Here is a 13,713-nt window from a genome sequence, read left to right as displayed (position 1 = left end):
TACATGCGTATGTGGGTGGGTTGGGCCATTCTTTCGTGTTTCCTTGCGCTACCTCTCTAACGTGGGAGACAGTGACAAAGCAAAATAATAATAATAATAATAATAATAAAAACATACCTGTTAATTGTGTGAGGAGATCATGAGCTAGAGTAGTTGGGTCTTCAGGAGGTGGCTTTTGAAGAGCGACATATTTCTTCAACCAATCCATAAGTTTCTCACGCACACTAACACAACCCGTCCATGCTCCATAGTAAGCAACCCAGAGCAGTACCCTCTCTAGGCCAGTCCCATCTGGTGAATGTACAGGAAACAGAAAACCATCTAATTCCAAAAATTTGTTTTTAGTTATGAAAGATTTCTTTTTGTATTAAAATAAATATCAGAGTAGCAGAGAAATATGCCTAAGACACGTTAAGAGAAGGCAAAAAAGACACTCATTAAAGGTTAAACTGAAAGCCACTAAGAGCTCTTTCATCATGGGATGAGTTGATCAGAATTCTTCAAAGTCCACATTACCTTGACAAACTAGAAGTTAAAACAACTGTAAATGTGTCTTGCCTTTCAACGGGCAATAGACCAATCACCTTAAAGGCAGGCAGCAGACCAACCACCTCTTTACTTAGAAGTGTTTACTTAAAAAGCAAAGGAACCCAACATGCATGGAATGGCAAACATGTATTACAATATATGGCATGATCAGTATGAATACATGAAAAAAAGGCCTTTATAAAATTCATATCTAACTCTATGCCTGACAATAAAATGATGGGATATGTCTAAAATAATTTACTTATTCATAAAAAGACTGGGAGTGAGGGAATTTAAGTATCTGGGAGCTGTCTTGGGTAAGTGTGATGATATGGAGAGTAGTACAGGGTAGAAGAGTCATTGGGTCCCTTAATAGAATAATGAAGGGTAGAGGTGTAAGTATGGATGTGAAGAGAGGATTAAGGGACAGCATAGTTCTCCCAACTATGACCTATGCAGCCAAAACATGGACATGGAATGAGGCATAGAGGTCAAGAATCCAGGCTGTGGAAATGAGCTATTTGAGAAGAGCATGTGGTGTGGCTAGATGGAATGAAGAAAGAAATGAAAACATGTATGAGAGGTGAGGTATGGCAAAGAAATCAAAAGGAATGAATTGTGGAGTGGAAGAATGAGTGAAATGTAATACTTTAAGGTGGTTTGGGCACGTGGAAAGAACGCAAGGCTAGGAGTTTACTCATGGAGTGTATGACAGTACAATCAAAGGGATTGGTGTGAGTGGAAGACCACCTGGGACATGGCAAATATGGTAGAGGAATACTAGAGGGAGAGAAACAGAGGAAGAGAGCATGGAATGGTGTATGTGAGGGAGGCATGTAAGGACAGGGATAAGGGAAGACCTTTCCCATGGCCATCCCTTGATGGGAGTTCCTGGAGGGAATGGGCATCACTGATATAGATAGATAGATAAATAGCTAGATAGATAGACAGAAAACCCTGGACCAATATCTATGACAGAGTCCTGGTGTTACCCAGGATCTTTCTATAAGCCCCTGCAGCCTAAGGATATATTACTTCTGGCAGTAGGAAAATGTAGACTCCTTTGGTGTGAAAAGTTCTTTGATGAGACTATAGTCCCAATTATACAATCCAGCCACAGGTAACTTTTCACTCATAGTGTAATCTCAAGTAAGCACAGTCTAATAACTCTCATAATCATATAATTTTTCTTTTTTTCTTTTTCATTATACATAGTCACTGTCACCTGCTATAATGAGGCAGCAAAAGAAAATAGATGAAAGAAATGGCCCAACCCACCTACATACACATGTATATACATAAACGCCCACACACGCACATATACATTCATATACATTTCAACGTATACATACACAGACATATACATGTATACACATGTACATATCCATACTTGCTGCCTTCATCCATTCCCACCGCCACTCCACCACACATGAAGTGGCACCCCTCTCCCCCGCGCATGCATGAGGCAGCACTAGGAAAAGACAACAAAGGCCAAATTTGTTCACACTCAGTCTCTAGCTGTCATGTGTAATGCACAGAAACCATAGCTCCCTTTCCACATCCAGGCCCCACAGAACTTTCCATGGTTTACCCTAAATGTTTCACATGCCCTGGTTCAATCCACTGACAGCACATGGTTCCCGGTATACCACATCGTTCCAATTCACTTTATTTCTTGCACGCTTTTCACTCTCCTGTATGTTCAGGCCCTGATGGCTCAAAATCTTTTTCACTCCATCCTTCCACCTCCAATTTGGTCTCCCACTTCTCCTCGTTCCCTCCACCTCTGACACCTTTGTCAATCTTTCCCCACTCATTCTCTCCATGAGACCAAACCATTTCAATACACCCTCTTCTGCTCTCTCAACCACACTCTTATTATTACCACACATCTCTCTTACCCTTTCATTACTTAATCAAACCAACTCACATGACATATTATCCTCAAACATTTCATTTCCAACACACCCATCCTCCTCTGCACAACCCTATCTATAGCCCATGACTCACAACCATACAACATTGTTGGAATCAATATTCCTTCAAACATAACCATTTTTCCTCTCTGAGATAACATTCTCACCTTCCACACATTTTTCAACACTCCCAGAACAACCCCCCCCCCCCCCCCCCCCCCACACACACACACACACACACACACACACACACACACACACACACACACACACACCACCCTGTGACTCACCTCTGCTTCTATGATTCCATCCGCTGCTAAATCCACTCCCAGATATCTAAAACACTTCACTTCCTCCAGTTCTTCTCCATTCAAACTTACCACCCAATTAACTTGTCCCTCAACCCTACTGAACCTAATAACCTTGCTCTTATTCACATTTACTCTCAACCTGCTTCTTTTAAACACTTTACCAAACTCAGTCACCAACTTCAGTTTCTCACATGAATCAGTTACCAGTGCTGTATCATCAGCAAACAACAAGTGACTCACTTCCCAAGCCCTCTCATAAACAAAAAACTGCATACTTGCCCCTCTCTCCAAAACTCTTGCATTCATCTCCCTAACAACCCCATCCATAAACAAATTAAACAACCATGAAGACATCACGCACCCCTGCCGCAAACATACATTCACTGAGAACCAATCCCTTTCCTCTCTTCCTACTCATACATATGCCTTACATCCTTGACAAAAAATTTTCACTGCTTCTAGCAACTTACCTCACACAACATATATTCTTAATACCTTCCACAAAGCATCTCTATCCACTCTTATCATATGCCCTCTCTAGATCCATAAATGCCACATACAAATCCATCTGTTTTCTAAGAATTTCTCGCATACATTCTTCTAAGCAAACACCTGATGCACACATCCTCTACCACTTCTGAAACCACACTGCTCTTCCCCAATCTGATGCTCTGTACATGCCTTTACCCTCTCAATCAATAACCCACATAATTTCATAGGAATACTCAACAAACTTATACCTCTGTAATTTGAACACTCACCTTTATCCCCTTTGCCTTCATACAATGGCAATATGCATGCAATCTGCCAATCCTCAGGCACTTCACCATGAGCCATACATACACAGAATATCCTTACCCACCAATCAACATCAAAATCACCCCCTTTTTTAATGAATTCCACTGCAGTACCATCCAAACCCGCTGCCTTGCCAGCTTTCATCTTCCGCAAAGCTTTCACTACCTCTTCTCTGTTTACCAAAGCATTCTCCCTGACCCTCTCACTTCGCACACCACCTTGCCCAAAACACCCTATATCTGCCACTCTATCATCAAACACATTCAACATACCTTCAAAATACTCACTCCATCTCCTCAAGTCACCACTGCTTGTTATTACCTTCCCATTAGTCCCCTTCACCCATGTTCCTATTTGTTCTCGTCTTATGCACTTCATTTACCTTCTTCCAAAACATCTTTTTATTCTCCCTAAAAATTAATGATACTCTCTCACCCTAAATCTCATTTGCCCTCTTTTTCGCCTCTTGCACCTCCTTGACCTCCTGCCTCTTTCTTTTATATCATCCCAGTCATTTGCACTACTTCCCTGCAAAAAACCATCTAAATGCATCTCTCTTCTTTTTCACTAACAATCTTACTTCTTCACCCCACCACTCACTCCCCTTTTGTAATCTGTCCATCTCCCACCTTTCTCATACCAAAAGCATCTTTTGCGGATGACATTACTGCTTTCCTAGATACATCCCATTCCTTACCCACTCCCCTTACATCTTTTGCTCTCACCTTTTTCCATTCTGCACTCAATCTCTCCTAGTACTTTCTCACACAAGTCTCCTTTCAAGCTCACTTACTCTCACCACTCTCTTCAACCCAACAATCTCTCTTCTTTTCTGAAAACATCTACAAATCTTCACCTTCGCCTCCACAACATAATGATCAGACATCCCTCCAGTTGCCCCTCTCAACACATTAATATCCAAAAGTCTCTCTTCACACAACCATCAATTAACATGTAAACCAATAAAGCTCTCTGGCAATCTCTCCTACTTACATATGTATGCTTATGTATATCTCGTTTTTTAAACCAGGTATTCCCAATCACCAGTCCTTTTTCAGCACACAAATATACAAGCTCTTCACCATTTCCATTTACAACACTGAACACCCCATGTACACCAATTATTCCCTCAACTGCCACATTACTCACCTTTGCATTCAAATCCTATAATCCAGTCTCATGCATCAAAAATGCTAACACACTCACTCAGCTGCTCCCAAAATACTTGCCTCATGATCTTTCCTCTCATGACCAGGTGCATAGGCACCAATAATCATCCATCTCTATCCATCCACTTCCAGTTTTATCAATATCAATCTGCAGTTTACTTTTTTACACTCTATCACATACTCCGATAACTACTGTTTCAGAAGTAGTGCTACTTCTTCCTTTACTCTTGTCCTCTCACCAACCCCTGACTTTACTCCCAAGACATTTCCAAACCACTCTTCACCTTTACCCTTGAGCTTCGTTTCACTTAGAGCCAAAACATCCAGGTTCCTTTCCTCAATTATACTACCTATCTCTCCTTTTTTTCTCATCTTGGTTACATCCACATACATTTAAACACCCCAATCTGAGCCCTTGAAGAGGATGAGCACTTCCCGCATGACTCCTTTTGTTTCCCCAGCATGGGAAGTATTCTTTCTCCCCTATGCTCAGGGATAATAATCATACTAACAATACAAATCAGTTTCACATGCACTGAAGGAGCCACAACCATCAACATGCAATATGACTCTCATAATTATACTAACTATACAAATCAGTTTCAAATGCACTGATGGAGCCATAACCATCAGTATGCAATGGTACTCTCATAATCATACTAACTATACAAATCAGTTTCAAATGCACTGATGGAGCCACAACCATCAATATGCATGGTGCTCTCAATACTCTTAATCTACTATCTTCAAACACTATTTCTATTTACATAATATGGATCAAATTCATACAGGCACCTATACTTAGAATTAATTTTCCAAAACTAGGGTTCTTAGCAAACAAAAGATGCTAGGACATCCTTTCCCTTATGAAACTGAATGGTAAATATATAACAAAAATGAATACTAAACACATTACAACCTTTCAATCACAACTTCATTTTCTAAACATAATCCACAATACTCAAACTAAGAAAAAGAAAGAAATGAAGGAAATCAACAAAGTAGTGAGACCTACTGTTCTTAAAACACTTCCTGACACTATGTAGGAAATGGCAAATAAGTACAAATAAAAAAGGGTGTTAATTACCAATCTGTACTGCATGGGGAGAGAGTCTTACATTTCTGGGGCACTATCATACAACTTCTGTGTGCATGTGCGCATGTACATGTGTTTGTCTGCATCTGCATGTTCGTGTGTGTGTGTGTGTGTGTGTGTGTGTGTGTGTGTGTGTGAGTGAGAGCAATTTCCCAGAAGTGGTGTATGCTCATTCTCTTTCATAAAAATACTTATATTTATTTATCTACTTACTTATCACACATAATTGCTGTTTCCTACATCAGCGAGGTAGCATCAGGAAACAGATGAAGAATGGACCATCCACTCATATACACATATGTATACATAAACGCCAACATACAGACATATATATACATGCACATATCAACATGTACATACACATACATATCAATATATACATACATATACATGTTGGAAAGGATCACAATTTTGCACGTGATCAAGATATTCCTATGAGTCCACGGGGAAAATGAAACACGATAAGTTCCGAAGTGCACTTTCCTGTAATAATCACATCATCAGGGGAGACACAAGACAGAAATATAACAGTCAGTTGATATACAACGAAGAGATGTAGCTAGGACGTCCTAGCTACATTTCTTAGTTGTATAACAACTGCCTTATATTTCTCTCTTGTGTCTCCCCTGATGATGTGATTATTACACGAAAGTGCACTTGGGAACTTACTGTGTTTCATTTTCCCCATGGACTCATAGGAATACATATACATACATATATGCAGACATTAAATACATACACATGTCCATATTCATACTTGCTTGCTTTCATTCATTCCTGTTGCTGCCCCACCTAACAGGAAAACAGTATCGCTATCCCTTGCTTCAGCGAGGTAGCACCAGGATTGCAGACAAAAAGGTCACATTTGTTCAAACCCAGTCTCTAGCTGTCATGTGTAATGCACTTATACCACAGTTCCCTATCCACATCCAGGCCCCATACACCTTTCCATGGTCTACCCAAGACATTTCACATGCCCTGGTTCAGTTCATTGACAGCACATCAACCCCAGTATACCACAGCGTTCTAATTCATTCTATTCCTTGCACGCCTCTCACCCTCCTGTGTGTTCAGGCCCCGATCGCTCAAAATCTTTTTCACTCCATCCTTCCCCCTCCAGTTTAGTCTCCTGCCTCTCCTTGAACCCTCCACCTCTGACACATATATCCTCTTTGTCAATCTTTCCTCACTCATTCTCTCCATGTGTCTAAACCATTTCAACATACCCTCTTCTGCTCTCTAAACCATACTCTTTTTATTTCTAAACATCTATCTTACCCTTACATTACCTACTCAGTCAAACTACCTCAAACATTTCATTTCCAACACATCCACCCTCCTCCACACAACCCTACCTATAGCCCATGCCTCAAAGCCATATACTGGTTGCATTAACCATGCCCTCAGTCATCTCATTCTATTCATCCACCACTCTTGTTCAATAAGAATACTTTTGTACATCTTTTTTGACAAGTTTCCTCCTTCACTTCAAGTTGTTTCCTCTGGTTGCTGTGTCCAAACATCTCTTAAAGATATGTTCACTGTCCACATCAAAGTATTCTAAAAATCTAAAAGCTGTGATCTGGTCACCCCTCACAATTCTCTCTTCCAAGGTAGGCAAATCTACACCATCTAGTCTCTCCAACTCAGCTCTCTCAATTCTGGTACCATCTTTGTTGCCCTTCTCTGTATCTTCTTTCCTAGATTTTTGTGCTTCTTTAGGTGCAGTGACCACACTTGAGAAGCATATTCTAGTTCTGCCTTATATATGATATGAAGAGCTTGCTATATATTTCTCTATCCATATTCTTGAATACTATTCTAATATTTGCCAACAGATGATTTGCCTCCTTAACTATTCTCCCATGCAGGACTCAGACAACAAGTCAAGGATGATGTCAACTAAGTCCTTCTCATCAACACAATCCTAAAACATATTTCCTGCTAGGTGATGATCATACTGATACCTTCTTTCACTATATTTCATCTTCATTACTTTGCATTTGCTCAGGCTAATTTCTATCAACCATATATTAGACAAACTTTAGAGTCTGTTCACATTCCCTTGTAAGTTGATGCACACTTCCCTTGTGACCTCTGCAAAATCTTTAAACATATTCAAGTAGGAGTCCATACCTTTGGGCAAGACATTCACAAAGGCTCCTCTGACATAGGTAATTTATCCCCTCCCAAAAATAATCCTCTATTCCTTGATGGAGTTTCCCCTTATTCCTCCCTGGTGATCCAGCTTGTACATCAGCCTCCCATGCTGATGTTGTCAAATGCTTACAAATTCTTTCTGACAGTCCAGGAAGCTCAACCTTCCCTTTTCTTGACAACAGAGCCCATATATTCTCCATTCTCAAGGATCTACAACGAATTTTCACCCACTCCATTCACATTCCAAACCACTGTAACCACTCTCCTAATATTCTGGATCTGTTTTACACCTCTAATCACTTCGCACTCTTACTATAAAGCCTTGTCCCTAACTGGTTCATCTGCCCATGCCCCTTCTAAATATAAATATTGGCACCTCAAAATAGATGACTGGAATAACTTACAAAACTTCTTTTCTGACTTTCCTTTGGTAGATTGCTGTTTCTCATGTGGTGATGCTTCTGTCACTGCCAAACGTACAGCAGAAGCTCTTGTTGAAAGAATAGAAGCACATATCCTCTCTTGAGACTAACACTTCTTCCAATCCATGGTTCAACCATTCCTGTTCTGAGATCATTCAGGCATAGAATGAGGCATATCAAGAATGGAAAAACTCTCCTTACTCTGACTTCAATTCAGCATTTATCACTGCCTGTAATCAAACCAAGTGAATTCCTGGTGAAGTCTTCAGGGTTCTACACCCTAACACCTAGGCTGGCCCTAGGCTGCAGGATTGAGTCATTGATTGACCAAACTGTTGGAAAACACAGCCCTCAGGCCTACATAGCCCCTATAGTCTATCTAGATTGGTTCACTTCTTAGGGACTTGTCTAGTGCACTCTTAAACTTTTCTACTGTGCATCACATTCTGTTTCTGACTGTGGCTAGCAAAGTGCTGCAGCCGAGTCTTGGGCCCTAAATGTTTACGGTATTCTCTCTTTTTGTGTATATCACAACTCTGGATTTCAGATGTAATATTTTACTGTCTTCCAAGCATGTCTTGCCAGTAGGATGTTACTTCCAAATGTAAGTTGGAAACCATATCTTCTTGGATTTTCCCGGTACAGAAGATGATATACCTCTCCCGTCCATACCTCAGGGAGTATACCTTGAGAGATTGAAGCCATTCCCAGAAATGTACTTCTTTTACCACATTAATATATGGTGTGAAAGATCTTTGAACACTTTATAATTCTGCAATTTTGTCTGACTTATAGGGTGATGCTAGAATGAAACAATATTCAGTTCATGAAAGGATAGCACCTCAAATAATGTCACTGGTTATTCTTCTCATGTCTTATTGGCATGCAAGATCCAGCCTGCCATCCTTCTGCATGAGACAACCAACAATTTGTTGTATTTGCAGGAGGTTAGGTCATTAGATAATATTACTCCAAGGTCTTTCACATTACTCATCTGTTCTATGATAGTGTCTGTGTCTGTCCGGTATTCTGTGCTGTTTTCGATTTCTTCATCTTCCCTATACTGGAAGAGTTGAACTTATCTCAATTGAAAAGCATGTTATTCTCAGTTGCCAAGTAATGGGCTTCATCTATGTTTCCATGCAGGCTTCTAGCAACTCCTATAGATGTGATTTTCATATTTATTCTTGTGTTATCTACAAAGGATGATATGAAACTATGACTCATGGTTTCATCAATTTAAGACTGAAGAATGAGGAATAGGGGGGTGTAAGTACAGTTCTTTAGGGAACTAATTTTTTATCATGGAGGCATAGGAGATGGGATGGTTTCCAACTACATGTTGAGATCCATTAGTTATAAAGTTGTATATCCATTTCACAATTTTTCCCAGTTATTTCTATCTCTTCCATTTTATGTGCTATAATACCAAGGTCACACTTGCCAAATACTTTTGTAAAGTCTGTGTAAATCAGATCAGCATTTTCTTTCTTTTCCAGAGCTTCAACTGTCCTATCATAGTGATCAAGCAACTGAGAAAGGCAATATTTGTCCATCCTGAAATCATACTGTCCTGGGATGAGTTGAATAACCACTTCCATAAATCTAGTCAGCTTGCATCTTAAAACTCTTTCAATGTTAATGCTATCAGTCTACAGTTTTGGAGGACCAATTTGCTTCCACCTTTGTGGAGTGGGGCAATGGGAGTCAGTTTCAGACTCTCAGGAAAGATTTTTCTCCAAAAGTTCTTTAGTGCATGTGCTTGCAGTGTCTTGCATTTCTTTATGAAGAATGAGTTCCACGAGTCCTGGCCTAGAGCTGAGTTCATGAGCACACTTTCAATGGCACTCTCGAAACCTTGTGTTTGAGGTGGTGATACCTGCTATGCATGCACTTGAGAGATCAGTGTTTAGAAAGAAATCTGTTGGATCATTAAACGCTAATGTTGTTTTTGGCTCAACATACACCAATACACATTCCCTTTTTTAGAATCTCACTCATCTCCTGGAAGTTGACTATAAATATAATTTTCAGGAGGACTAATGGGGTCTGTGGCCCAGGATTATTTGTGTATTGCACATGAGTAAGAGTATTTTAGGTTATTTCATCAATGGCTTTTTCTTCTTTTTTCCAGTTTCATTTGACATTTTTAGTTTGTGGTCTAGGTCAAAAAATAATTCACTTGATAGGTTTTCTTTCCTTTGCTGGGTGAGCAGTGGGTTCTTCAGAAGATCTGCAATTCTTTTTCACCAGTAAAATGCTCATCTTTCTTATTCTAATCTAGACCTCTTGTGCTCTCTTCTCAAAGATATATGTTTGTTGTAAGTTTGGAGAACCAAAGTGATCACAACATTTTCATATTTTCCACCTTGTTTCAGTCATGAGCAAGTTTTCGCAAAGTGCTGCAGCCAATTCACTGATCATATCCTCCCAATCTATCAATTTACAATGAAAATTCAAATTACTGAAAGCACCTCCAGTGTTACATGTCTTCAGCATTTTAGCACCGAAACTTGCTTTTACTTTATTCATGTTGTGACAAGAGCATTGGGTGTTTGAGATGGTAATGTCACATATTAAGTCCACATTATTTGTAAAGATTAAGTCCAAGGTGTTCATTCCTTTGGTTGGCTTTGTTCTTTGTTAGGTGAGGAAGAACTTTTCATATTGAATAAATCTGTTTGCAGCTGTTCATCCAAGCCTCTTCCAGATTCATCATCTTCAGCTATGATGTTATTTCCCGCCAGTCTACATTTAAAGTGAGGTAAGTTGAAATCTCAGAAAACAAGTTCATTTGGGACTATGTTCAAAAGAGGTCACGATTCTATAATTCATTTTTGTTTCATAATTTTTTCAGGCATGGCATACAGCGCTCTATAGATTAATGTGATCACCAAATCTGGGTTTTCAACCTTGGCAATGAGTGCCTCTACTACATCAGTGGAGGGGTTTGGAAATTAAGGTTTACAATACTATTTACTACATTAAATGCAACTCATGCATGTGATCTTGTTTCATATGATATATTATTCATATATTTACTTATTTATTATACTTTGTCACTGTCTCCTGGGTTAGCCAGGTAGCGCAAGGAAACAGACAAAAGAATGGCCCAATCCACCGACATACACATGTATATAAATACACGTCCACACACGCAAATATACATACCTATACATCTCAACGTATACATATATATACACACACAGACATATACATATATATAAACATGTACATAATTCATACTGTCTGCCTTTATTCATTGCCACCCCACCACACATGAAATAACAACCCCCTCCCCCCGCAAGTGCACGAGGTAGTGCTAGGAAGAGACACTGTGCTAGGAAGAGACAACAAAGGCAACATTCATTCACATACAGTCTCTAGCTGTCATGTATGATGCACCGAAACCACATCCAGGCCCCAAAAAACATTCCATGGTTTACCCCAGATGCTTCACATGCCCTGGTTCAATCCATTGACAGCATGTCAACCCTGGTATACCATATTGTTCATGGGCATGAGAAGAAAGATCACGAGGCAAGTGTTTTGGGAGCAGCTGAATGAGTGTGTTAGTGGTTTTGATGCACGAGACCGGGTTATAGTGATGGGTGATTTGATTGCAAAGGAGAGTAATATGGCAGTTGAGGGAATAATTGGTATACATGGGGTGTTCAGTGTTGTAAATGGAAATGGTGAAGAGCCTGTAGATTTATGTGCTGAAAAAGGACTGGTGATTGGGAATACCTGGTTTAAAAAGCGAGATATACATATGTATACATATGTAAGTAGGAGAGATGGCCAGAGAGTGTTATTGGATTACGTGTTATTTGATAGGCGCGCAAAAGAGAGACTTTTGGATGTTAATGTGCTGGGAGGTGCAACTGGAGGGATGTCTGATTATTATCTTGTGGAGGCGAAGGTGAAGATTTGTAGGGGTTTTCAGAAAAGAAAAGAGAATGTTGGGGTGAAGAGAGTGGTGAGAGTAAGTGAGCTTGGGAAGGAGACTTATGTGAGGAAGTACCAGGAGAGACTGAGTACAGAATGGAAAAAGGTGAGAACAATGGAAGTAAGGGGAGTGGGGTTGGAATGGGATGTATTTAGGGAATCAGTGATGGCTTGCGCAAAAGATGCTTGTGGCATGAGAAGTGTGGGAAGTGGGTTGATTAGAAAGGGTAGGGAGTGGTGGGATGAAGAAGTAAGATTTTAATGAAAGAGAAGAGAGAGGCATTTGGACGGATTTTGCAGGGAAAAAATGCAATTGAGTGGGAGATGTATTAAAGAAAGAGGCAGGAGGTCAAGAGAAAGGTGCAAGAGGTGAAAAAGAGGGCAAATGAGAGTTGGGGTGAAAGAGTATCATTAAATTTTAGGGAGAATAAAAAGATGTTTTGGAAGGAGGTAAATAAAGTGCGTAAGACAAGGGAGCAAATGGGAACTTCAGTGAAGGGCGCAAATGGGGAGGTGATAACAAGTAGTGGTGATGTGAGAAGGAGATGGAGTGAGTATTTTGAAGGTTTGTTAAATGTGTTTGATGATAAGAGTGGCAGATATAGGGTGTTTTGGTCGAGGTGGTGTGCAAAGTGAGAGGGTTAGGGAAAATAATTTGGTAAACAGAGAAGAGGTAGTAAAAGCTTTAAGGAAGATGAAAGCCGGCAAGGCAGCGGGTTTGGAGGGTATTGCAGTGGAATTTATTAAAAAAGGGGGTGACTGTATTGTTGACTGGTTGGTAACATTATTTAATGCATGTATGATTCATGGTGAGGTGCCTGAAGATTGGCGGAATGCTTGCATAGTGCCATTGTACAAAGGCAAAGGGGATAAGAGTGAATGCTCAAATTACAGAGGTATAAGTTTGTTGAGTATTCCTGGTAAATTATATGGGACGGTATTGACTGAGAGGATGAAGGCATGTACAGAGCATCAGATTGGGGAAGAGCAGTGTGGTTTCAGAAGTGGTGGAGGATGTGTGGATCAGGTGTTTGCTTTGAATAATGTATGTTAGAAATCCTTAGAAAAGCAAATGGATTTGTATGTAGCATTTACAGATCTGGAGAAGGAATATGATCGAGTTGATAGAGATGCTCTGTGGAAGGCATTAAGAATATATGGTGTGGGAGGCAAGTTGTTAGAAGCAGTGAAAAGTTTTTATCGAGGATGTAAGGCATGTATACGTGTAGGAAGAGAGGAAAGTGATTGGTTCTCAGTGAATGTAGGTTTGTGACAGGGGTGTGTGATGCCTCCATGGTTGTTTAATTTGTTTATGGATGGGGTTGTTAGGGAGGTGAATGCAAGAGTTTTGGAAAGAGGGGCAAG

General features: G+C 40.1%; 1 protein-coding gene across 2 annotated transcripts in view; it reads right to left on the bottom strand.

Moving 5' to 3' along the window:
• LOC139763141 (uncharacterized) overlaps nucleotides 1-13,713 on the bottom strand; it is a 486,471-nt gene that overhangs the window by 122,986 nt on the left and 349,772 nt on the right. For both annotated transcript variants that reach the window (XM_071688843.1, XM_071688844.1), the window contains exon 11: nucleotides 118-291. In XM_071688843.1, coding sequence (XP_071544944.1) covers nucleotides 118-291 — 174 coding nt within the window. The remainder of the gene's footprint in view (nucleotides 1-117; nucleotides 292-13,713) is intronic.

The sequence above is a fragment of the Panulirus ornatus genome, chromosome 46 (assembly GCF_036320965.1).
Source record: "Panulirus ornatus isolate Po-2019 chromosome 46, ASM3632096v1, whole genome shotgun sequence".
NCBI lineage: Eukaryota > Metazoa > Arthropoda > Malacostraca > Decapoda > Palinuridae > Panulirus > Panulirus ornatus.
Note: the sequence above shows the minus strand (reverse complement) of the source record. Positions and strands in the feature narration are given on the sequence as shown.